The sequence below is a fragment of the Nycticebus coucang genome, chromosome 24 (assembly GCF_027406575.1).
Source record: "Nycticebus coucang isolate mNycCou1 chromosome 24, mNycCou1.pri, whole genome shotgun sequence".
NCBI classification, from domain to species: Eukaryota; Metazoa; Chordata; class Mammalia; order Primates; family Lorisidae; genus Nycticebus; species Nycticebus coucang.
The window spans coordinates 2,248,999-2,273,735 of NC_069803.1; the positions used below are offsets into that span (position 1 = coordinate 2,248,999).

Sequence of the window (24,737 nt, forward strand, 5' to 3'; positions counted from 1 at the left end):
GACATACATCTAAGTAAGAAGACTAGAATCTTTTAGTTGTTTCTACCTAGGCATCATCATACATTTTCAGTAATAAAGAGTTATAAAAAAAAAAAAAGGAAAACACATACCAAAGCATTGTCCACCACAATATGCATTTCTAGATAAAGAGGAAATAAATCTGGAACATCTGATTCCAACTAGAAAAACAGAAATAACAGCATATAAACACTAAATTTTTTTTATAATTCATTATGAACTCTTTACTTTCACCACAATACTTGGATATTCTAAGGTATTTGCTTTTTTATTTTTTCATGTTATAAACTATTATTATTTTTTTGTATTTTTTTTAATTTTTATTTTTTTATTATTTTTTTAATTAAATCATAGCTGTGTACATTGATATATTCATGGGGCATCATTCACTAGCTTCACAAATTGGTTGTTATCAATGGAAAGTACTTTGAGTTTTATGGCATTGGATATAAGTAATACAAACACTAGTTATAAAGTTACAACATATTACAGTCTGTGAACTAAACAAAACACCTAGCACTTCTAACCACCTATTTCATTTGAATATCAGAAATAAACTTTTGCTTTGTAAGTTATACAGTTGTTAAGAATTTTAAGAATGGTTACATTTTTTTCACTCCTTTCTGTATCCATGTTCTTTGCAACATGACTTTGCAGTGCCTCCTATCATAAAATGAGATTATTTTCTCTCTCTTTCTCAATCTAGGGTGGGCCTTGTAATTGCAGTAAGCCAATAAACGCAATGGAAGTGCTATTGTGCCAATCCTAAGTCTAAGTCACCTTTTATACTGCTCTCCTACTCTTGGAACCCTCGCATATATCTGGCCAGTTGGCCAGATTGTAAAAAACAGGTGGCTTCAAAATTTAAAAAAATAAAATAAAAGATAAAAATTTTTTAAATGAATTAAGTTTCTTAAAAAAAATCAGGTGGACTATTCACCCTATTGCCCCAGAAAAAATAAAACAGAACAAGACAAACCTTAAAGAAAAAAGAATTTCTTTAAGAGGGGAAAGTAGTGCTTGACCTTACCCACCTACCATTCCATTTCCCTCCATCTAGCTCAGCAGCATCCATGAGGATGGTAGCCCATATTCTGGATGTGGCTTGCAGGTACTAGAGGAAGAGATACCACTTGTTCTCAAAGAATTATGGTTGTACCTAATGAATGCACATATTATAACCTAGTTGTTTGTACTCTCACATTAACATGAAATTTAAAAAAAGAATATGGTTATGTGTTTTGAGATGTCCAGTGTCTCCCCCAAAATTTGCTCAAGGTCTCTCCTTTGTTTCTACTACCTCGAAACATTTGCAGGGTTGGAGTAGACTCCAAGATGCTGTTTATGAAAAGTATTTAAAGGCAAATACACTTCCTGCAGCCACCTATAGCGAGGGAACAAGTAGCAGGCATGCTGAAAAGTCCAGGAAGAAAGAGGCTAGGGAAGGACATGGGAGAGAAAATAAAGGCTTTGAAAATCTCTGGCATATTCTGGGAAATCTAGAAGGCAACTTATATGCCCAGGGTAAGCACATGTTCAGAAAATATTTGATAAGACATGAAGTTTTCTCCTCTGGCTAACCTTAAGGCATATGGAAATGGGAGTAAAAGCCAAGGCAGAGTTGTAAACGTCTGGAATAAGAGTTGCAGGAGTGCCCAAATACAGTCAATCTGTGAAAACTAAACAGGGGGCTTGGGGGTTGTTTGTTTTTGGTGGGGGGCACCAGTCATTTAAAAAAAAAATTCAGAGAAGGTTGAAGAACTCACATCAACCCCGCTGAGGCGAGCTGCAACCATAAGGACACAAACAAAAGGTACAAAATCCATCACCAAGCGGATGGGAGTCCCCTCCCCCATGAGAACGGCTCAGAGTGCCCCACAAACAATTGGGCAGAGTTCAAAGTTCCTCCCACTACACTCCATGGGAGAGATGCTCTAAAAACTGGACCTACCTGCCCTACTAGGGTGCCATGGCGTTCTCCTGCCAGGCATAAAACTGTGTAGAACTGTGTATGTTCTCTGCCTAAAATTCTGAGCTCCCAGCACTCCCCTCCACTCTCACTCTGGGGTCTGGAGGCCTGTCCCCCAGGAGTTTGGATTCTTGGGTGATATCTTGAGGGGTGTGGACAGTGCCTGGACTGCAGCTGGTTGGCACTGAATCTGGGGCACAGGAGCGAGGAGACGATGGTTGGCTGAGAGGGAACCACACCTGAGTGGCAGCTCCCTGAGGCACAGTGTGGCAGCCATCTTTTGGCGACAATACGGCCAGGCATAGAACTGTGTAAAACCATATGTGTTCTTTGCCTGAGACCCTGAGCTCCTGGTGCTCCCCTCCACTCTCACTCTGAGGACTGGAGGCCTGTCCCCAGGAATCCAGACTCTTGGGTGATTTCTCGGAGGGTGTGGACAGTGCCTGGGCTGCAGCCCATAAGTGCTGGCTCTGGGGTGCAGGAGGGAGGAGACGACAGTTGGCTGAGAGGAAACCGCACCTGAGCAACGGTTCCCTGAGGCACAGTGCGGCAGCCGTCCTTTGGCGACAATACGGCCAGGCATAAAACTGTAAAACTGTATGTGTTATCTACCTGCGACCCTGAGCTCCCAGTGCTCCCCTCCACTCTCACTCTGGGATCTGGAGGCCTGTCCCCCAGGAGTCCAGACTCTCGGGCGATTGATCAAGGAGTGTGGACAGTGCCTGAGCTGCAGCCAATCGGTGCAGACTCTGGGGTGCAGGAGCGAAGAGAGGACTATTGGCTGAGAGAGAACCACACCAGAGCGGCTCCCTGAGGCATAAAACAGCAGCCCTCTTTTAGCAGTAATACAGCTCACTCCCAGGTTTTCTGAAGCCACACACCCTGTCGCCCTGGGCAACCAGAGGCCGTGAATAAAGGATTTGCCTGAGGCAGCATCGCCTTGCAAACCGGGGAAACTCCCAGGGCAGGGCTGACCCAGAGGTCCACTTTACTGAGCCTAAGACACACCTGGCCCTCAGGGAATCATCAGCCTATAGTCAAAGGAAGGCAGCAGGACAGAACTGACAGCTAACTGAATACAAACCTGAAGAAGCAAAGACAAGCTAATTTGGCAATCAAATCAGCTTCTTTTCTACAGGGGAACAGCAAAGTTGTTCTGTTCTGTTCTGTCAGTAGCATTAATCAGAGGCGGGACAAGACCTGAGTGAACACCCCCCCAACCTTCATCAAGTGCCCGAGGCTGTCAAGCCTCACCTCCTCCTGCTAGAGAGAGGCAGAGCACAGCGGCCTGACAGACTTCCTTGTGATTCAGGCAGGTGCAAACTTCTGGAGTATCAGTTCACTACAGGCATCAGGGTCAGCCAACTGCAGGCCTATCAGTAACTGGGTGTGACAGTGGTGCATGGTGGGGAAGGAGGCAGCAACCTTCCCAGACTGATCTATTGGCTGGGTGGCTCCTCCTGACTTCACGCAGCACTGGAGCAAGCCATACCAGAGTAGTCACCAGACCCCTGTGATCCAGTTCCCAGAGACCTCTTAAACTCTCTCGCCCGAGACAGGTGCAGACTGAGACAATTGATTTGGACCTTTTGAACTGAACCAATTGCCTGAGGACAAATCAGGTGGTGCCCTGGGTGAGTGGTTGTAGGAAGGTTTGATTTTCCTTTTTCAATTGTTGCCTGTGGTGGGCAAGGTGACTTAATTGCTGATATTTCTCCACAGCTGAGACTTCAATCCAGGTTATCTGTTTCACTAGGGTCGAACAGAAACCAGCTGAAAACAAGACAGAACCACTTACCCACACCACACCAGACAGGGCCCCAGTTTCTCAGGCCACAACACTATACGGGCCCTCAACAAAGCCCCAGAGGAAAAATCAAAGGGAGTAAAACAACCATGGGGCAAAATCAGCGGAAAAACTCTGGTAACATGAATAACCAGAATAGATCAACCCCACCCCCACCCCCAAGGAAAGATATGGCAGATGTAATTGAAGATCCCATTCACAAACAACTCGCTGAGATATCAGAAATCGAATTCAGAATTTGGATTGCAAACAAGATTAATGAAGTGGAGGAAAATTTGGAATTAAAACTTCAAGCAGCAATTGAAAAGTCGAAATTAGGAACTCGAGGAGAAATTCAAAAGTTGTCTCAAGAATTCAACGAATTTAAAGACAAAACCACCACACTTAGACACACTGAAGCAAGAATTTGCAGCCCTCAAAGATATGAAAAATACAGTAGAATCCCTCAGTAACACAGTGGAGCAAGCAGAAGAAAGGATCTCTGACATTGAAGACAAAGCTTCTGAACGCTCTCCAACTCTCAAAGAGGAAGAGAAATGGAGAACAAAAATGAATCATTCTCTCAGAGAGCTCTGGGATAATTCAAATAAGGCTAATATCTGACTCATTAGAGTCCCTGAAACTATTGAAGTTGCTTTGTTAGGCACAGAGGCCCTTCTCCATGAAATTATGACAGATAATTTTCCAGACATGCCTAGAGATTCTGAAATTCAGATAGCAGACAGTTTCAGAACCCCAGCACAACTCAATCCCAATAAGACATCCCCCAGGCACATCATAATCAACTTCACTAAAGTTGATATGAAGGAAAAAATTCTTAAAGCAGCCAGACGAAAGAAAGACATTACCTACAAAGGGAAGAATATTAGAATGACTGCAGATCTCTCTGCTGAAAATTTTCAAGCCAGAAGAGGGTGGTCATTGACTTTTAATCTCCTAAAACAAAATAACTTTCAACCCCAGATCCTGTATCCAGCTAAACTGAGTTTCATTTATGATGGAGAAATTAAATATTTTAATGACATTCATATGTTGAAGAAATTTGCCATAACCAAACCAGCTCTTCAGAACATTCTCAGACCTATCCTCCATAATGACCAACCCAATCCTCCACCACAAAAGTAAACTCACTCAGAAACTTCGGATCAAACTCCAACTTCCACACTGGCGAAACAATTAAAAATGTCCACCGGACTTTTGAAAAACTTGACACCCAAAATTTCACCAGACTTATCAATATTCTCCATTAATGTGAACGGACAACTACAGAACATTTCATCCCAACAAAACTGAATACACATACTTCTCATCAGCCCACAAAACATACTCCAAAATTGACCACATCTTAGGTCACAAGTTTAACCTCAGCAAATTTAAAGGAATACAAATGATTCCTTTCATCTTTTTGGACCACCATGGAATAAAAGTTGAGCTCAGTAACAACAGGAATCTGCAAACTCATACAAAAATATGGAAGTTAAATAACCTTATGCTGAATGATAGCTGGGTCAGAGATGAGATCAAGAGGAAATTGCCAAATTTCTGGAACAAAATGACAATGAAGACACGAATTATCAGAACCTCTGGGATAATGTAAAGGCAGTCCTAAGAGGGAAATTTATAGGACTGAATGCCTTCCTCAAGAGAACAAAAAGAGAGGAAGTTAACAACTTAATGGGACATCTCAAAAACGGAAAAGGAAGAACGTTCCAACCCCAAACCAAGTAGAAGAAAATAAATAACCAAAATTAGAGCAGAATTAAATGAAATTGAAACAAAAGAATAATACAACAGATCGATAAATCAAAAAGTTGTTTTTTTGAAAAGATCAATAAAATAGATAAACCTTTGGCCAACCTAATCAGGAGAAAAATAGTAAAATCTCTAATCTCGTCAATCAGAAATGACAAAGACGAAATAACAACAGACTCCTCAGAAATTCAAAAAATTCTCAATGAATACTACAAGAAACTTTATTCTCAGAAATATGAAAATCTGAAGGAAATTGACCAATACTTGGAAGCACGTCACCTTCCAAGACTTAGCCAGAATCAAGTGGAAATGTTGAACAGGCCCATATCAAGTTCGGAAATAGCATCAACCATACAAAACCTCCCTAAAAAGAAAAGCCCGGGACCAGATGGTTTTACATTAGAATTCTACCAAACCTTTAAAGAGGAATTAGTACCTATCTTACTCAACTTGTTCCAAAAGGTAGAAAAAGAAAGAAGACTACCCAACATGTTCTATGAAGCAAACATCACCCTAATACCCAAACCAGGAAAATACTCAACAAGAAAAGAAAATTATAGACCAATATCACTAATGAATATAGATGCAAAAATATTCAACAAGATCCTAACAAACCAAATACAGCAACGCATGAAACAAATTATACATCATGACCAAGTCGGTTTTACACCAGAATCTCAAGGCTGCTTCAACATCCATAAATCTATAAGTATAATTCAGCACATAAACAAATCAAAAAACAAAGACCACATGATCTCTCAATCAATGCAGAAAAAGCTTTTGATAATATCCAGCATCCCTTCATGATCAGAACACTTAAGAAAATAGGTATAGAAAGGACATTTCTCAAACTAATAGAGGCCATCTACAGCAAACCCACAGCCAATATCATATTGAATGGAGTTAAATGGAAATCATTTCTACTCAGATCAGGAACCAGACAAGGCTGCCCATTGTCTCCATTGCTCTTTAACATTGTAATGGAAGTTTTAGCCACCGCAATTAGGGAAAGAAAGGCAATCAAGGGTATCCATATAGGGTCAGAAGAAATCAAACTTTCGCTCTTCTCAGATGATATGATTGTATATCTGAAAAACACTAGAGATTCTACTACAAAACTTTTAGAAGTGATCAAGGAATACAGCAGCATAACAGGTTACAAAATCAACATTCATAAATCAGTAGCCTTTATATATACTAACAATAGTCAAGTTGAAAAAACAGTTAAGGACTCTATTCCATTCACAGTAGTGCCAAAGTAGATGAAATATTTGGGAGTTTATCTAACAAAAGACGTGAAAATTTTCTATAAAGAGAACTATGAAACTCTAAGAAAAGAAATAGCTGAAAATGTTAATAAATGGAAAAACATACCATGCTCGTGGCTGGGAAGAATCAACATTGTTAAAATGTCCATATTACCTAAAGCAATATATAATTTTAACGCAATCCCTATTAAAACTCCACTGTTGTACTTTAAAGAGCTTGAAAAAACAATACTTCGTTTTATATGGAATCAGAAAAAACCTCGAATACCCAAGACATTACTCAGAAATAGAAATAAAGCCAGAAGAATCATGTTACTGGATCTCAGACTATAATACAAATCGATAGTGATCAAAACAGCATGGTACTGGTACAAAAACAGAGAAGTAGATGTCTGGAACAGAATACGAACCAAGAGATGAATACAGCTACTTACTGTTATTTAATCTTTGACAAGCCAATTAAAAACATTCAGTGGGGAAAAGAGTCCCTATTTAACAAATGGTGCTGGGTGAACTGGCTGGCAACCTGTAGAAGCCTGAAACTGGACCCACACTTTTCACCATTAACTAAGATAGACTCTCACTGGATTAAAGATTTAAACTTAAGGCATGAAACTATAAAAATACTAGAAGAGAAACCCCTTGAAGAAATTGGTCTGGGCAAGTATTTTATGAGGAGGACCCCCCGGGCAATTGAAGTAGCTTCAAAAATACACTATTGGGACCTGATCAAATTAAAAAGCTTCTGCACAGCCAAGAACACAGTAAGTAAAGCAAGCAGACAGCCCTCAATAAGGGAGAAGACATTTGCAGGTTATGTATCCGACAAAGGTTTAATAACCAGAATCCACAGAGAACTCAAAAGTATAAGCAAAAAAAGAACAAGGAGCCCAACGCAGGTTGGGGAAGGGATTTGAGGAGAAACTTCTCTGAAGAAGACAGGCGCACAGCCTACAGACATATGAAAAAATGCTCATCATCTTTAATCATCAGATAAATGCAAATCAAAACTACTTTGAGATATCATCTAACTCCAGTAAGATTAGCCTATATCACAAAATCCCAAGACCACAGATGTTGGTGTGGATGTGGAGAAAAGGGAATACTCCTACACTGCTGGTGGGAATGCAAATTAATACATTCCTTTTGGAAAGATGTATGGAGAACACTTAGAGCTCTAAAAATAGATCTGCCATTCAATCCTATAATTCCTCTACTAGGCATATACCCAGAAGACCAAAAATCACACCATAACAAAGATACTTGTACCAAAATGTTTATTGCAGCCCTATTCATAATTGCTAAATCATGGAAAAAATCCAAGTGCCCATTGATCCATGAATGGATTAATAAATTGTGGTATATGTACACCATGGAATATTATGCAGCCTTAAAGAAAGATGGAGACTTTACCTCTTTCATGTTTACGTGGATAGAGCTGGAACATATTCTTCTTAGTAAAGTATCTCAAGAATGGAAGAAAAAGTATCCAATGTACTCAGCCCTACTATGAAACTAATTTATGGCTTTCACATGAAAGCTATAACCCAGTTACAACCTAAGAATAGGGGGAAGGGGGAAAGGGATGGGAGGGAGTGGGGAGAGAGGTGGAGGGTGGGGGTTGGTGGGATTACACCTGCAGTGCATCTTACAAGGGTATATGTGAATATGTGAAACTTAATAAATGTGGAATGTAAATGTCTTAGCACAGTAACTAAGAAAATGCCAGGAAGTCTATGTTAACCAGAGTGATGAAAATGTGCCAAATAGTCTATGAAACTAGTATATGGTGCCCCATAATCGCATTAATGTACACAGCTATGATTTAATAATAAAAAAAAAAATTTGGCCAGGGTGGTGCCTGTGACTCAAAGGAGTAGGGCGCCAGCCCCCTATTCAGGAGGTGGCGTGTTCAAACCCAGCCCCGGCCAAAAACTGCAAAAAAAAAAAATCTCTTCAAAATCACTAGGTGACAACTTAAATAGGAATATTTTTAACAAAACATTACTTTAGGAAAGTCAGCAAATAAACAACCACGACCCACAACAAGCAGCAAAAAACAAACCCTCCTGGGAAGCAAGGGAAAATCTGATTTCTAGCATCATCGCTTCAAAATACTCAAACTGTTCAGTCTTCAACAACAACAAAAAAAGTATAAGACATAAAAAGAAACAACAAAGTGGGCAGTACCTATGGCTCAGTGAGTGGGGCGCTGTCCCCATATACCGAGGGTGGCAGGTTCAAACCCAGCCCCAGCCAAACTGCAACAAAAAAATAGCCGGGCATGTGGCAGGTGCCTGTAGTCCCAGCTACATGGGAGCCTGAGGCAAAAGAATCACCTAAGCCCAAGAGCTGGAGGTTGCTGTGAGCTGTGATGCCATAGCACTCTACCGAGGGCAACAAAGTGAGACTCTGTCTCTAAAAAAGAAAAAAAAGAAAGAAAGAAACAACAAATTATGACCCATTCTCACACAAAAAAGAAATTGAAAGTGCCCCCAAGGAACCCCAGACTTTCGACTTACTGGAAAAAACTATTAATTAACTGTTTTAAGTGTACTCAAAGAGTAAGGAAAACCATGGACAAAGAACTAAAGGAAACCAGAAGAATGATGCCACAACAAATGGAGAATATCAATAAAAATATAGGAGGCTACAAAAGGAAACTCTGAACCTGAAAAGTACAAATCCAAATAAAAATTCTCCAAAGGGATTAAATGACAGATTTTAGCAGAGTCGACAAACTTCACAACAAATCAATCAATATCATTCACCATGAGGAGCACAATTTTAAAAAAGAATAAAGAAAAACAAACAGTTCTGTGAAACACCATTAAGCATAAGAATTTATGCATAATGGGAATCACCAAATAATGAGAAAAAGAAAAAGGCAGAAAAACAATCTGAACCCACAATGGGCAAAAACTTCTCAAATTTGATGAAAGACATGAGTTTACATATCCAAGAAGATCAATGAACTCCAATTAGAATAGACTCAAAGGAATCCACACAAACACACATTATAATTAAACTGTCAAAAAGCCAATGATAAAAAGAGAACCATAAAAACAGCAAGAGAGAGTAGCTAATCACAAACAGGGGATCCTCAGTAATATACTAATGTCTAATTTCTTATTAGAAATCATGGAGGCCAGAGACAATGAATGAAATTTAGTGCTGAAAGAAAAAAATCAACCAGGAATTCTATGTCTGACAAAAATATCCTTTAAAAATGAAGGAAAAATGAAGACATTTCCAGATAAACAAAAATTGAGGAGCTGATTGGTAGAAATCTACCTGTTAGAGGCTGATCTATGTACCACAAAAATTTATATATTTAAATCCTAGCCCCAAGTACTTCAGAATGGCATTATATTTGGAGATAGGACATTTTAAAAGGTAAATAGGTCTTTGGAATAGGCCCTGATAAAATGTAACTGGCATCTGTATAAGAAAATAAAATTAGAACACAATCACACACAGAAGAGCATGTGAAGCCACAGGGAAAAGATGTTTATCTAATAAGACCCCAAAAAAAGGGCCTCACATTTCTAGCCTCCTGTGAAAAATTAAATGTTTATTTTTTACTCCAGTCAGTCCTGGTACTACATTCTGGCAGCCCTATGAAACCAATACACTGCCCTACAAGAAATTCTACAGGCAGTCTTTCAGTCCAAAATGAAAGCACAATAGTAACCCCAAGCAATAAAAGAAATGAAGAACACTGTGAAGGTAAATACAGATACCAATATTATTACATTTTTTGGTTTGCAATGCCTCTCTTTTTCCCAAATTATTTAAAATAAACTGCATAAAATAATTATAAATCTATGTTAATGGGAATACAATGCATAAAGATATGATTTGTGATTAAAGAAGCAGAGTTTTTATATTCTATAAAAGGTTAATTGGTGTTAAACTAGGATTGTTTTACGTTATACGTGTGAAATGATAATATCAAGGGTAACCACTAAGAAAATAACTAAAATATATATATATATATAAATAAATGAGAAGAGAATAAAAACGATATACTACAAAAAAAAATATTCCTCATAATAATGTATTACTCATTCTTTCCCTTTTTTAACCAGTATCTTCAGAAGTTTTCCATTTTATTGGACATTTCCAAGCTCATATGCTTTTTCTTATATTGATTGGTTTTGGCTATTACCTTTTTTAATTCTATCCTTCCTTTCTTTCTTTCTATTTTCCTTTTCCATTCTACCTTCTGAGGTAGATGCTTTGCTTTTTTTATTTCTAATTTTTCTTTTCTAATATGTACATTTAGATCCATAAATGTCTCTATCATTTAGTTAAAACTATTTTCAGGCCAGACGCAGTGGCTCATACCTGTAATCCTACCATTTTGGGAGGCCAAGGCATGAGGATTCCTTGAGTTCAGCTGTTAAGAGAACAGCCAGAGCAAGAGCAAAACTCCCTATCTACTAAAAATTAAAAAATGAGCTGGGCATGGTGGCGTGTGCCTGTAGTCCAAGCTACTCAAGGGGCTGAGTCAAGAGAATCACTTAAGCCAAAGAGTTTGAGGTTGAGGTAAGCTAAGACACCATGGCACTCTACCCAGCATGACCAAGTGAGACTCCATCTCAAAAAAAAAAAAAAAAAAAAAAAAAAAAAAAGCTATTTTCAAATTTCTAGTATGATTGCTTCCATGAGTCATGGGTTATTCAGAAGTATCATTGTGAGTCTAATTTCCAAATATACAAACACTTGAATTTGTTTGTTATTTTTTTTATCATTGATTCATAATGTAATTGTATTGGAGTCACAAATAAAAGTCTCATTTCAATCTCTGGACACTTTTCTGAGACTATCTTTATAACTAAGTTTATGTTTTATTTTTATAAATCCTCCATGTGCAGTTAAAATACTGGAGAATATTGCTTAAGATGTAGAAAATCTGGAAAGAGTGCATGCCTAGATTAACAACAAGAAAAAGCCAACTAATCTACAAAATCATAACTTTTCTTTTCTTTTTTTTTTTTCTTGAGACAGTCTTACTTTGTCACCTTTGATAGAGTGCTATGGCATCATAGCTCACAGCAATATCAAACTCTTGGGCTCATGCAATCCCTCAGCCTCCCAAGTATCTGGGACTACAGGCACTTGCCACAATGCCCAGCTATTTTTTAGAGATGGGATCTCACACTTCCTCAGGCTGGTCTTGAACCTTGAGCAATCCACCCTCTTCGGCCTCCCAGAGTGCTGGGATAACAGCCATGAACCCTCACGCTGGCCTCATAACTTTTCTTGAACCTATCTGATACTAGAAGTCAAGATCAATGAACAAGCTCAAAACTAAATAAGTAAAAATGCCTCAATTAGGGTAGGAATCAAGATAGGAAACTAGAAGTTTTTACCAGAGGCTCTTATTCAGAGGGAGAGATATCAGGCAGAAGTGGACTCAGAGAAGCTGCAAGTGAGGAGTTAAGCATAGAGAGAAGAAAGTGAGGTGCACATCATTCAAGCTGAGTCAAGTGGCAAGAAGAAAAACACCAAAGATCAGGTAAGGAGCACAGTGCCAAGAGGACAGGAGACCCCTGCCCTAAATGGAAGTTTGGTAGTGGGCTTTCCTGGGAGCAGGGAACAAAAGTATTCTCACCTTACTTCACAGGAGAGAGCCAGTAAGTCCCAGTCCTCCTTCACCAGTGAGGTCCGACTGCTGAGCCTAGGCCCCATCCTTCCTGGCACAAAAATGACTAAATATTTTCCTGCAATCCTGTGCACACAGCTCACCCTCCCCTCCCATCCTAGTTGCCTGAAGGACTACCCTCTGCAGAGGCCAGAGTGTTTGGTCAGTTCTCTGAGAGGCCTGGGCATTCTGTAGGTGGTCAAACTACAGTGTGAAAACAGTGCCACTGTCCTAACTTCAGTGATTAGAGGAGCAAACTTTCCTATTTTTCTTTCCCACTAGAAAACACCCTTCTCTAGCTCCTCAGGAATTCTCAGGCAGATCTACCCACAGATTTCTGTTTTCAGCCTGCCAGGCCAACCACTAAGTTCAAATAGATGAGTGGCCCCCAGTGCCTGAGTGACTTTGACTGGAGATCTGGGCCAGTGCTGTCACTGATTCTTGTCCCCATGGACCTGCTGTCTGGGGATGCCAATTCATGACTTTTCTGCCTTTGTTAGAGCAGTGGTGGCATTGCAACAGTAAGGGGAAGATTCAGCAGGTCTATCTGCAGATTACCCTCCTCCAGCTATCCCTGGTGGGGGCAAGGCTTAAGGTGTCTGTATCTTTTCCCAGCAGAGATTCCAGCATAATACTGAAACTACTTAGGATTGAATAGAGAGCAGGCTGACATCAAGACAAAGCCAGCCTGCACTATCACACCAAGCAGGCCCTCAGAATCCCTGGCTATAACCCTGAAAGGGACCTCTGTGAGGCTGCAAGGGGGTCAGCCTTTGATTTATGAGGATAAATCAAAACCACAAAGCTCCAGCTTAGTGGTTAGCTCAAGTTCCTGGAGCCTTCCAAGCCAGTGTTACCCAGACAGATTTAATTACCAAATAGGTTAGTACAGTGCTTCAAAAGGGTCCCCTATTAGATTATCTCTCAACAAATACCCAGGGACAACCTATCAATTCCACTAAAAAAGTATAATTAACATATTTTTAAAAAGGAAGAAGCTGAAAATACTCACAGGGAAGAATCAGCAAAAGAACTCAGAAATCATGAAAAATCAGAGCAGATCAACTCCCCCAGGGATTTCAAAGGAGATGCAATAGAAAATACCATCCACAGAGAAATTGATGAATGTCAGAAATACAATTCAGAATATGGATGGCAAATAAGGTGAGTACAATGGAAGAAAAAATAGAATTGGAAACCAAAAAATATAACAGTACCTGTGGCTCAGTGGGTAGGGTGCCAGCCCCATATACCAAGAATGGTGGGTTCAAACCCAGCCCCAGCCAAACTGCAACCAAAAAATAGCTGGGCATTGTGGTGGGCGCCTGTGGTCCCAGCTACTCAGGAGGCTTGAGGCAAAAGAATTGCCTAAGTCCAGGAGTTGGAGGTTGCTGTGAGCAGTGTGACACCACCGCACTCTACTGAAGGTGATAAAGTGAGACTCTGTCTCTACAAAAGAAGAAGAAATAAGAAAGAAAGGAAGAAGAAGAAGACCAAAAAATAGTTCAGAAGTTGTCCCAAGAAATTAATGAATTCAAAGACAAAGTCATCAAGGATATGGACATGATCAGAAAAGAGATAGCAGAGCTTAAGGAAGTGAAAAAGGCATTCAAGGAGCTTCAAAACTCAGTAGAGACCCTCAGAAATATAGTCAAACAGGGAGAAGAAAGAATCTCAGAAAATGAAGATAAGACTTTTGAACTATCCCAAGCATTCGAAGAAACAGAAAAATGGAGAACAATAACAGAATACTCCCTGAGAACGTTATGGGATAATTCCAAAAATTAAAACATCTGAATAAAAGGGAATCCTGAAGGAGAAGATTGTCCCAAATGCACAAAATCTCTACTCCAAGACCTTGTGGTGGAGAACTTCCCAAGTATTACAAGAGACACAGAAATTCAGATAGTAGACAGTTCAGAACCCCAGCATGAGCCCAGAAATCCAAACAAACCATCTGCTAGACACATTATAATTAATTTTGCCAATGTAAATATGAAGGAGAAAATCCTGAAAGCAACCAGGCATAAGAAAAGTATTACTTACAATGGTAAAAATATCAAGATGACTGCAGATCTTTCAGCTGAAACTTTTCAAGCCAGAAGACAATGGTCATCAAGATTCAATCTTCTTAAAAGAATTTTCAGCCCAGGATCCTATATCCTGCTAAATTGAGTTTCATTTATGATATCGAAATCAAATACTTTACTGATATCCACATGTTGAGAAAATCTGCTATGACTAGACCAGTTCTACAGGAAGTATTCAGACCCATTCTTCATAATGGCCAGCATGATAGTCCACCACTAAACTCACCCAAAAATTAAAGTACAAAGCATAGCTTCCACAATGGTGAAAAAGATAAAAATAAGCTCTAGACCTCTGAAAAACAAGATGACTAAATCCGCACCATACCTATCAATTGTCTTAATGTGAATGGCTTGAATTCTCCTCTAAAGAGGCACAGGCTGGCTGACTGTATACAAAAACTCAAGCCAGATGTCTGTTACCTCCAAAAAACTGTCCTTCCCTCTAGGGATAAAACAAGATTCAGGGTGAAGGGATGGGCAACAGTAATCCAGGCAAATGGAAAGCAAAATAAAACCTGGGGTTGCAATATTACTTACAGATACAATAGGATTTAAACCAATAAAAATAAGGAAAGACAAGGATGGACATTACATACTTGTCAAAGGAAGCACACAACATGAAGAGATTTCAATAATTAACATTTATACACCCTACCTAAATGTTCTCCATTTATAAAACAAACCCTAACTGATATAAACGATATAATATTTTCTTGCACTATAATAGTTGGAGATTTTAACACTCCACTAGCAGACTGGACAGATCCTCCAAGCAGGGCATTTTGATGTTGGGAGGTTTTTTATTGTCTCTTTGATCTCATTACTTGAAAATTAGTCTGTTCAGAAGATCAATTTCTTCTTGATTAATACTAGGGAGAGGGTGTGATTCCACAAATTGATCCACTTCCTCTACATTGTCAAATTTCTAGGCATAGAGTTTCTCATAGTATTCAGAAATAATCTCTTGTATCTCTGTGGCATGTGTTGTTATTTTCCCTTTATCATTCCCTATTGAGGTTACTAGTGCTTTTCTGTGTCCACTTAATCTGGCCAAAGGTTTATCTATTTTATTTATTTTTCAAAAAACCAACTTTTTGTTTTGTTAATTCTCAGAATGATTTTTTTTTGTTTTCAATTTCATTAATCTCTGATTTAATTTTGTCTATTTCCTTTCTTCTGCTGTGTTTAGGGTTTGATTGATCTTTTTCCAATTCCCTCAGATGGTTTGTGAGTATGCTGATGCACTCACTTATTATTTTTTGAAGGTAGGCATCTAGCACAATGAATTTTCCTCTCAGGATTGCTTGTGGTGTATCCCCTTGGTAACTTGTATTTTCATTGTTGTTATGTTTGAGGAAATTAAAAAATTACTCTTTTATCTCTTCCTTAACCCAACTATCATTCAGCAAAATGTTGTTTAGTTTCTAAGACTTTGTGCAGGGATGACTTATTGTTAGAGTTGAGCTGCACCATTATAGCCTGTGGTCTGAGACGAGACATAGTATAATTCCTATTCCTTTAATTTTGCTGAGGTTTGATTTGTAACCTAGGATATGATCTATTTTGGAGTACGTGCCATGAACTGATGAGAAAAAAATATTCTTTTGCTTTGGGATGGTGTGTTCTGTATATGTCTATTACTCACATTTGTTCTAGGGTCACGTTTAAGTCCTTTGTATCCTTGTTTAGTTTCTGTTTAGTGGATCTGTCCAGTTGTGTCAGAGGGCTGTTGAAGTCTCCGACTATCAAGGCATTATAGAATATCATATTGCTCAGACCCCTCAAGGTCTGTTTCATAAATCTGGGAGCATTTAAATTAGGTGCATATATGTTTAAAATTGAGATGTCTTCTTGTTGTATTGTTCCTTTCACTGGTACAAAGTGTCCATCTTTTTCTTTCTTAGCTGAAGTTGCTTTGAATCCACTTGTATCTGAGAATACGATTACAATCCCTCCTTTCTTCTGATTTCCATTTGCTTGATACACTGTTTTCCATCCCTTCACCCTGAGTCTTGATTTGTCTTTCAGGGCAAGGTTTGTCTGCTGCAGACAGCATGTAGATGGCTTGTGTTTTTTTAACCAATCATCCAGCCTGTGTCTCTTCAGTGGAGAGTTCAATCCATTGACATTTATTGAAAGTATGGATAAGTGTGGTAGAATTCTATTCATCTTATTATGAGAAAGTTTGTTTTGTGATTTTATCCTTTGTGCCATTGTGAAAGTTAAGCTCTGGCCTTTGCTTCTAGGTGTTGACTTTGGTGGTGGTATATTGTGGTGTTCAGATGAGAATGGGTCTAAGTATCACTCAGTCAATGTTCAGTTGAGAATCAGTCTAAGTATTTCCTGTAGAGCTGGTCTTGTTATGATGAATTTCCTCAGTGCTTGTATATCAGCAAAAGATTTTATTTCTCCATCAATTTTGAAGTGACATTTATCAGGATACGGATTCTGAGATGAAAATTATTTTGTTTAAGGATATTGAAGGTAGATGACCATACTCTTCTGGCTCGGAATGTTTTGGTTGAAATGTCTGCTGTCATCCTAATGGCTCTGCCTTTGTAGGTTAATTGGTGCTTATCCTAGCTGCTTGTAGAATTTTCTCCATCTTGACTTTGGACAGGTTCATTACAATGTGCCTTGGATAGGTTCTGTTCGAGTTGAGATGACCCAGGGCTTGACATCCATCTGAAAGAGTGTGTTAGGATCCTTAGTAAAACATGAGAAGTTTTAACTTATGATAGTTTCCAGTAGGGCTTCCATACCTTTAGGACAATCTTCTTCCCCTTCAGGGAATCCTATTATCCATATGTTTGAAGGTTTCATCATGTCTTGTATTCTGTAAGTGCCTGATTTGCTTCCTTTTTGTTCTTTTCTGACTTTGAAACTGTCTGTGTTAACTAAAATACTTTATCCTCTAACTTTGATGTTCTTTCTTCTCCGTGATCTAATCTATTTCTGATACTACAACTTCTTTAAATTCTGATTGTCTCCTTCATTTCTCTAAGCTCATCCATATCTTTTCTATATTCTACATATCACTCATCTGACTTTTGATTCTGTCTTTCCATTTTCTCATCCAATCCCTTTATTGTCTTAATCTACCATATTTTAAATTCCCTTTCTGTCAAATCCATTACTTCTTTATAGAAGAAGTCTTCTGTTAAAATTGTCTCATAGTTCCTTAGAGGAGTTGCTCTATTTTGGTTCTTCATGGTGCCTGAATTATTCTTTTGGTACTTCTTCATGTGTGCTTTCTTTTTACTCACTTCTTTGTGGACCTTTTTCCTTATCACTTCCTCCTTTGCTTCAAGTTACCTTGTCTCAGAGTTTAGGTGATGAAGACACCTCTTGGTATGGGGTCAGAAGGCAGAGAAGGGTTGAAGGAAGCAAGGAGAAGTAAGAGGAAAGAAAAAAATGGAGGAAACAAGGAAAGAGTAAGGGAAAATAAAAAGAAATAAAAAGGATGAAAGAAAAGAAAAAGGGGGAAAGGGAGAATGACAGAAGAAAATTGAAGAATAGGAGAGAAGGAGGACAAGAAGGAAAGATAAGAGTGATAGGAGAAATGTTATTGTTCAGCCCAGTGCTAAGGCCACGTCTACAGCTCAAGGGTTTTGAGGATGTGAGATGGGTGGGTTCCTCTAACTCAGGCTCTCCTTAAAAGCCTGAACACACTAAGACTCTTATTCTGCCAAAATTAGAAAGAACAGAAAAAGAGCAAACACAGGAAAGAAGAAGGGAAACGAGTGGAGATAGAGAAGAAAAACAACAAAAAAGAAAAATATAAAAGTTCAGCTGCATGGCCTTCCTAATACTTTCTACCCAGGGCCAGTACAGAGTTTTCCTAGCCTAGTTGAGCCATGATTACTGCTGCAGTCTGCCTGCCAGACCACAACTGCGTCCCACTGCCCTAGGCAAAGAAAGGGTGAAGTAAAATGAAGACAGAAACAAAAAATAAAATAAAAATAAATAAAGGGGTGAAAAAAGCAAGAAATATTTAAACAAAAGAATATACAAAGGAAATTAAAAATACCATTGAATCAAATAAAGGAGAGGGAGAGAAAAGGAATAAAAAAAGAGAGGAGAAAGACAACAGTCCAGGAAGAAAGAAAAAAAGTGGGGGAGGGATATCTTAGCTGATGCAGAAGCCCATTATGTGGGAAAGATTAGAAGAGTAGAAGAGTTTCTATTATCTGAGAAAATGAGGAGGAGTGAAGTAAGGAGAGAGAATAAATCAAGCTAAAGTTCTGCAACCAAAAAACAGATAGAAAAAAATACAGGGGCCCTTGCTCTTATTGAATTTAAAAATGGAAGTTAGGGAAACAGCCAACTAGACAACTTAGCAAAAAACAAAACACAATGAAACAAGATTTAAAAAGCAAAAAGAAAGAAAAGTAAAAGCTCAAATAGCCTGATGTAAGCAATCTTGGTACCCAAAAGAGTAAGGAAAGAAGAGAGAGAGAAAAAAAATTAATGATGACTCCTACAGGAAAGAAAAACAAGAAAAGGAAAAAAGCAACAACAACAGCAAAATTATTTTTATATGTATATATAAGAACATACACATAATGACGTAGGGATCTGGCTTTTGTAGGAATATATTTATGTTGCAATACACTTTATGGACAACAGGTGGCATCGTGAATTTGGGGGATGAACAATGCCGCTGTTAGCCTCTCTCTGGTTCCCAGTCTTATCCCTGTTTCCCAGCTAAATTGTTCTTGGTGATCACCCGTTTACCCACTTGGGACCCAGTTCCTGCCGATCTGTAATTCCACAGTTTTCAAAAAAATCTTCAGAAGCAGGTCTCACAGATTCCCCCTATAATAGTTCCCATAGAGTGCAAGAGATCATGGGCTTGTCCTGAGTGTAGGACAGCTTCCTGCATGCAGAACTCAGACCACTGCATCTTAGGCCCGCAGCAAGAGGCCTGCCAACCCAACAATCTGGAGAATTTCATGACAATGGCGGCCTCCTGTCCAGAACTTTCCCCATATGGATGTCTCACCCACTGCCAAACTGCAGCAGGTGGCTCCAGACAGTATCTCACTCTGGCCACCAAATTCCACTGGGGAGTGCATTTCACCAATCTTTCCTCTCAATGCCTACCTTTCCCCAAAAACCGAAAATTGCAATAAGCTTCTTCTGGGACCTCCATAGGGGGGGCTTGGCTGCTGTCACCACCACTGCCACTGCTGCTGTGGCCAGGGAAGGCTCACAAAAACTTGCCTGGCAGTCTCCAAAGCTCCCGTTTACACTCTAAAGTCCAGTAATCCGCCACCTCACTACAAACCCAAACTACCACTCCACACCAATATTCCAATCTGGGTATGATCTAGCCCATTTGCTCTCACCTATTGTTCCAGGAGAGCTCAGCTAAACATCTTTCCCATCCACTGGGGGGGGCATCATGCTCTGCCCCATCTCAGATCAAGTAGGTTTTATCCCAGAGACACAAAGTTGGTTCAACATATGTAAATCCATAAATATAATTCACCACTTAAATAAAATCAAAAACAAAGACCATATGATTCTCTCAACTGATGCAGAAAAGGCTTTTAATAACATCCAGCATCTTTTCATGATACAAACACCAAAGAACTCTTTTTTACCAAGGACCTGCCAAAATGGGCCACATTCACACCATAACCATGAAGAAGGTGGCCCAGATCATCATCAAGAAGTACTACATGCATCTGGACAAACACTTGCACATGAACAAGCACATGTGCAAGGAGATCAACATCATTCCCAGGAAGAGCTCCACCGAAAGATATCAGGTTATGTGAAACACCTGATGAAACAGATCCAGAGGGGCTATGTGAGAGGCATCTCCATCAAGCTGCAGGAGGAGGAGAGAGATAGGAGAGATAAATATGTCCCTGAGGTCTCAGCCCTGGATCAGATCACTGATGTATATCCATACAATAAGGAAATGCTGAAGCTTTTGGACTTTGGTAGTCCATCCAACATCCAGGTCTCTCAGCCTACAGCTGGGATGAATTGCAAAACACCACATGGAACTGTTTGAATCTCTCTGCTGTGCTGTAATATTTTAATAAACCTGGAACAACAACAACAACAATTACTCGAGAAAATAGGCTTAGGTGGGATATTCCTTAAATTGATAGAGGCCATCTACAGCAAACCCACAGTCAATATTATATTGAATGCAGTAAAACTGTAAGTATTTCCACTCAGATTTGTTAACTAGACAAGGATGCCCACTGCTATTCAACTTCGTGCTAGAAGTCTTACAAGAGAAGGAGATTAGGGTATTCAAATGTAGACAGAGGAGGCCAAACTCTTGCACTTTGTAGGTGACATGATCTTATAACTGGAAAACCCCAGGGAGTCAACTCCAAAGCTCTTAAACATGATCAAGGAATATAGCAGTGTCTTGGGATATAAAATTAGTACCCAGAAACCAGTTGCCTTAGTATATGCCAATAATATTCAAGCTGAGAACAAAATCAAAGACTCTATTCATTTTGCAATAGTGCCAAAAAAGAGGAGATACCTGGTAATTTATCTTACAAAGGACATGAAAGATCTTTATAAAGAGAACTATGAAACCCTGAGAAAATAAATAGCTTAAGAGGGTAACAAATGGAAAAACATACCATGCTCATGGTTGCGTAGAATCAACATTGTTAAAATGTCCATACTACCCCAAAACAATCTATAAATTTAATGCAATCCTCATCAAAGCACCAATGTCATACTTTAAAGAACTTGAAAAAATAGTGCTTTGGTTCATATAAAATCATAAAAAAACCAAATAGCAAATACAATTCTTAGAAATAAAAACAAATCTGAAGGCATCGCGTTGCCAGATTTCAGATTATGCTACAAGTCTGCAGTGATTAAAACAGCATAGTACTGGCACAAAAATAGAGATGTAGATCTATGGAATAGAATAGAGAATCTAGAGATGAACCCAGCCACACATAGTCATTGTTACGTTTAACTTTGATAAGCCTAACAAAATCAAGCACTGGCAAAAAGAATCCTTATAATGCTGGGAGAACTGGTTAGCCACATGTAGAAGACTGAAATTGGACCCACACCTCTCACCATTGACAAAAATTGATTCTCGCTGGATAAAATATTTAAATTTAAGACATGAAACAATAAAAATTCTAGAAGAGAGTGTGGGGGAAATTCTTGAAGTGGCCTGGGAAAAAACTTTATGATAAAGTCGCTCCTGGCAATTGCTGGAAAAATTAAATAACTGGGATTAATCAAGCACCAAAATTAAATAACTGGGATTTGATCAAGCTAAGTAGCTTTTGCAGTTAAGGGTACCACAAACAAAACAAACAGACAGCCTTCTGAATGAGAGAAGATTTTTAGATGTTATGAATTTGACAAAGGTCTGGCAACTAGAATCTACAGAGAACTCAAATTGGACAATAAGAAAAGAACAAACAACTCTTCTATAAGTGGGCAAGAGACTTGAAAAGAAACTTCTTCAAATATGACAGATGAACGGCAGCAAACACACAGAAAAATGCTCATCATCTTTAATCATCAGAGAAATGCAAATCAAAACCACTCTGAGATATTACCTAACTCCAGTAATATTAGCCCACATCACAAAATCCTAAAACTGCAGATGCTGGCATGGATGTGGAAAGAATAGAACACTTCTACACTGCTGGTGGGATTGCAAACTAATACAACTTTTATGGAAAGAAGTATGGAGAATCCACAAAGAACTAAAAGTTGATATTCCATTCGATCCTGTAATCCTATTACTAGGTATCTATCAAGAAAAACAAAAATCATTTCACCAGAAAGACATTCATGCAAGAATGTTTGTAAAAAGATGGAGACTTTACATATTTTATGTTCACCTGGATGGAGTTGAAATACATTCTTCTCAGTAAAGCATCACAAGAATGGAAAAATAAATATCCAATGTACTCCATACTAATATGAAACTAATATATAAACAGTTACATACTCATATGAACAATAAAACACAAATGTAGTTTAGTATGGAGTGGAGGAGGAGGGAAAGGTGTGAGGGGGAGGGTGAAGACAATTGGCAGAAGGAAGGGGGCATTTGGCAGGATCTCACATAATGGGAATGTATATATCATGCCCCCTGGGTGAAGGGTTCATTTACAACTGAAACTTTACCTGGGAAAGTGAAAGCAATATAACCTAATTTACATTTGTAATTTGTACCCTCATATCAATTTGAAATAAAAATAAATAAAAAAAAAAATTTTTTTAAATGCTTCTTGTGCCTGTAATCCTAGCACTCTGGAAGGCCAAGGTGAGTGGATTGCTTGAGCTCACAAGCTTGAGACCAGCCTGAGCAAACGCAAGACCCATCTCTACTAAAAATAGAAATACTGAGGCAAAAAGATCACTTGAGCCCAAGAGTTGGAGGTTGCTGTGAGCTATGATGCCAGGGCATTCTACCCAGGGCAACAACTTGAGACTCTCTCTTAAAAAAAAAAAAAAAGCCTCCATAGAAACATGGCATACAACCTCTTACTCACCTTGTACAAAACATAGGAGATCATGTAATCAGACAATATATCAGTTAAAACTTTTAACAAATTGATAAAACCCAAGTATAGAGGGGGAGAGGCCAGATGGCCAACTGAAGCCAACTTTCAGCAGAGACTCCCATCCAAAGGGAGAAATAATGGCCAGAACAAACCCAATAAAGCTGAAGATCAGGAGTTGATCTGACATAGAGGATTGATAGGTTCACATAACCCCTGCTGAGGCAAGCTGGGACTCCAAGGAAACAAATTTCAGGTACAAAACCCATATCAAAGAGGATGGGAATCCTTCCCCTCCCCCACCTCAGGAGAGTGGCTTGAGGCAAGTAGTGAACAGAGGACCTTTTGTTTCACCAAAGGGGAGACAGCAACTGAGAGCGGGACTCCCTTCACAGAGAGAAACCACTGCAAGCCCAGGCAGTCCCTTGCCTGGGACAAAAGTTGAACTAATAATTCTCCCTACCTTCCTGAACTCCCAATCCACCCTTCCCCCATCTCCTTGTGGTCTGGAGGACAACCCCCTGCAGAATCTAGAGAGTCTGGCAGATTTTTGCTAGGGTGGGTCATCTCGTGGGCTGTGGGACAGTTGTGCTGAAACTAGAACTTTAATAGAGGCAGGAATTCACAAGAGGAGAGAGACTTGCCCCATGTTGGAAAAAGCATAGTGTGGGATGCATGCCACCGACAACTGGGGACCACTGTGGCACCCACCAGCACCCCACCTGCTTCTGCTACCTGTAGGGAACTACATTCCAGCTCCCCAACCCCTCGACCAGGTCCTGCAACCTGTGCAGTGGGTGGCACACAGCCTGCAGCTCCACCCTTCGGTTTCCCATCCATCTCCTGCAACCCGTGGTCAGCAGCCAGTAGCTCTGCCCTCTGGCTCCCCACCCAGCTCCTGCTATCCTCAGCTGGAGGTTGGTGGCTCTGCCTTCCAGCTCCTCCCCCAGTGATCACCAGAGGGAATCAGGCCTGAACTCCTCCTGCCTGCGGGTCACATAGTGAGATGACCCAGTGGGGAGGCATTGTCTCCTCTTTGACTTAGGTGCAAATACCTGGTGTACTTAAGTATTAGAGAGAGCTGGGATGCAGCCCTGCAGGGTAAACAGTGACTGGGGATGACGGTGATTCAAAGTGGAAAAAGAGGCACCAGCCGCCCTGGAATAATTATTTTACTGGGCTGGCCTGACTCCACAGACCCCTGGAGCAAGTCACACTAGAGTTTCCAGTGGAGCCCTGCTGTCCAGTTGCTGGAGACCTTTTGAATTCTCCTACTAGATCTGTGTGTGTGCTGATCAGGACAACAGGTTTGGAACTTTTGATTTGGGCCGATCACCCAGGGACTCCCCAAGGTTATACCCTGGTTTTGTTATAGAGGGAGGGTCTGATTCTCCTCTCCCAGTTATTGCCAGTGGGTGTCAGGGTGTCTTAATTGCTTATATTCCTCCACAGCTGAGAGTTCAACCCAAAGTCACTAATCCACTAGGATTGGGCAGAGTCCAGCTAAATATAAAACAGATCCACCTAGCCACATCATACCATGTGGGTCCCCAGAGTCTCAGGCTGTAGTACTGAATGGGACCCTTATAAAGCCTTAGGGGGAAAGCCATAGTCACTAGTTCCAGCATGCTAGTAAAGGGCTGGTTAATTAATTACATTTC

At 39.7% G+C, this 24,737-nt stretch overlaps 1 protein-coding gene across 1 annotated transcript in view; it reads right to left on the reverse strand.

Moving 5' to 3' along the window:
- Window positions 1–24,737, reverse strand: part of ADAM32 (ADAM metallopeptidase domain 32) — a 380,224-nt gene that overhangs the window by 306,784 nt on the left and 48,703 nt on the right. The window contains exon 6 of the mRNA XM_053578831.1: window positions 111–179. Within this exon, the coding sequence (XP_053434806.1) occupies window positions 111–179 (69 nt within the window). The remainder of the gene's footprint in view (window positions 1–110; window positions 180–24,737) is intronic.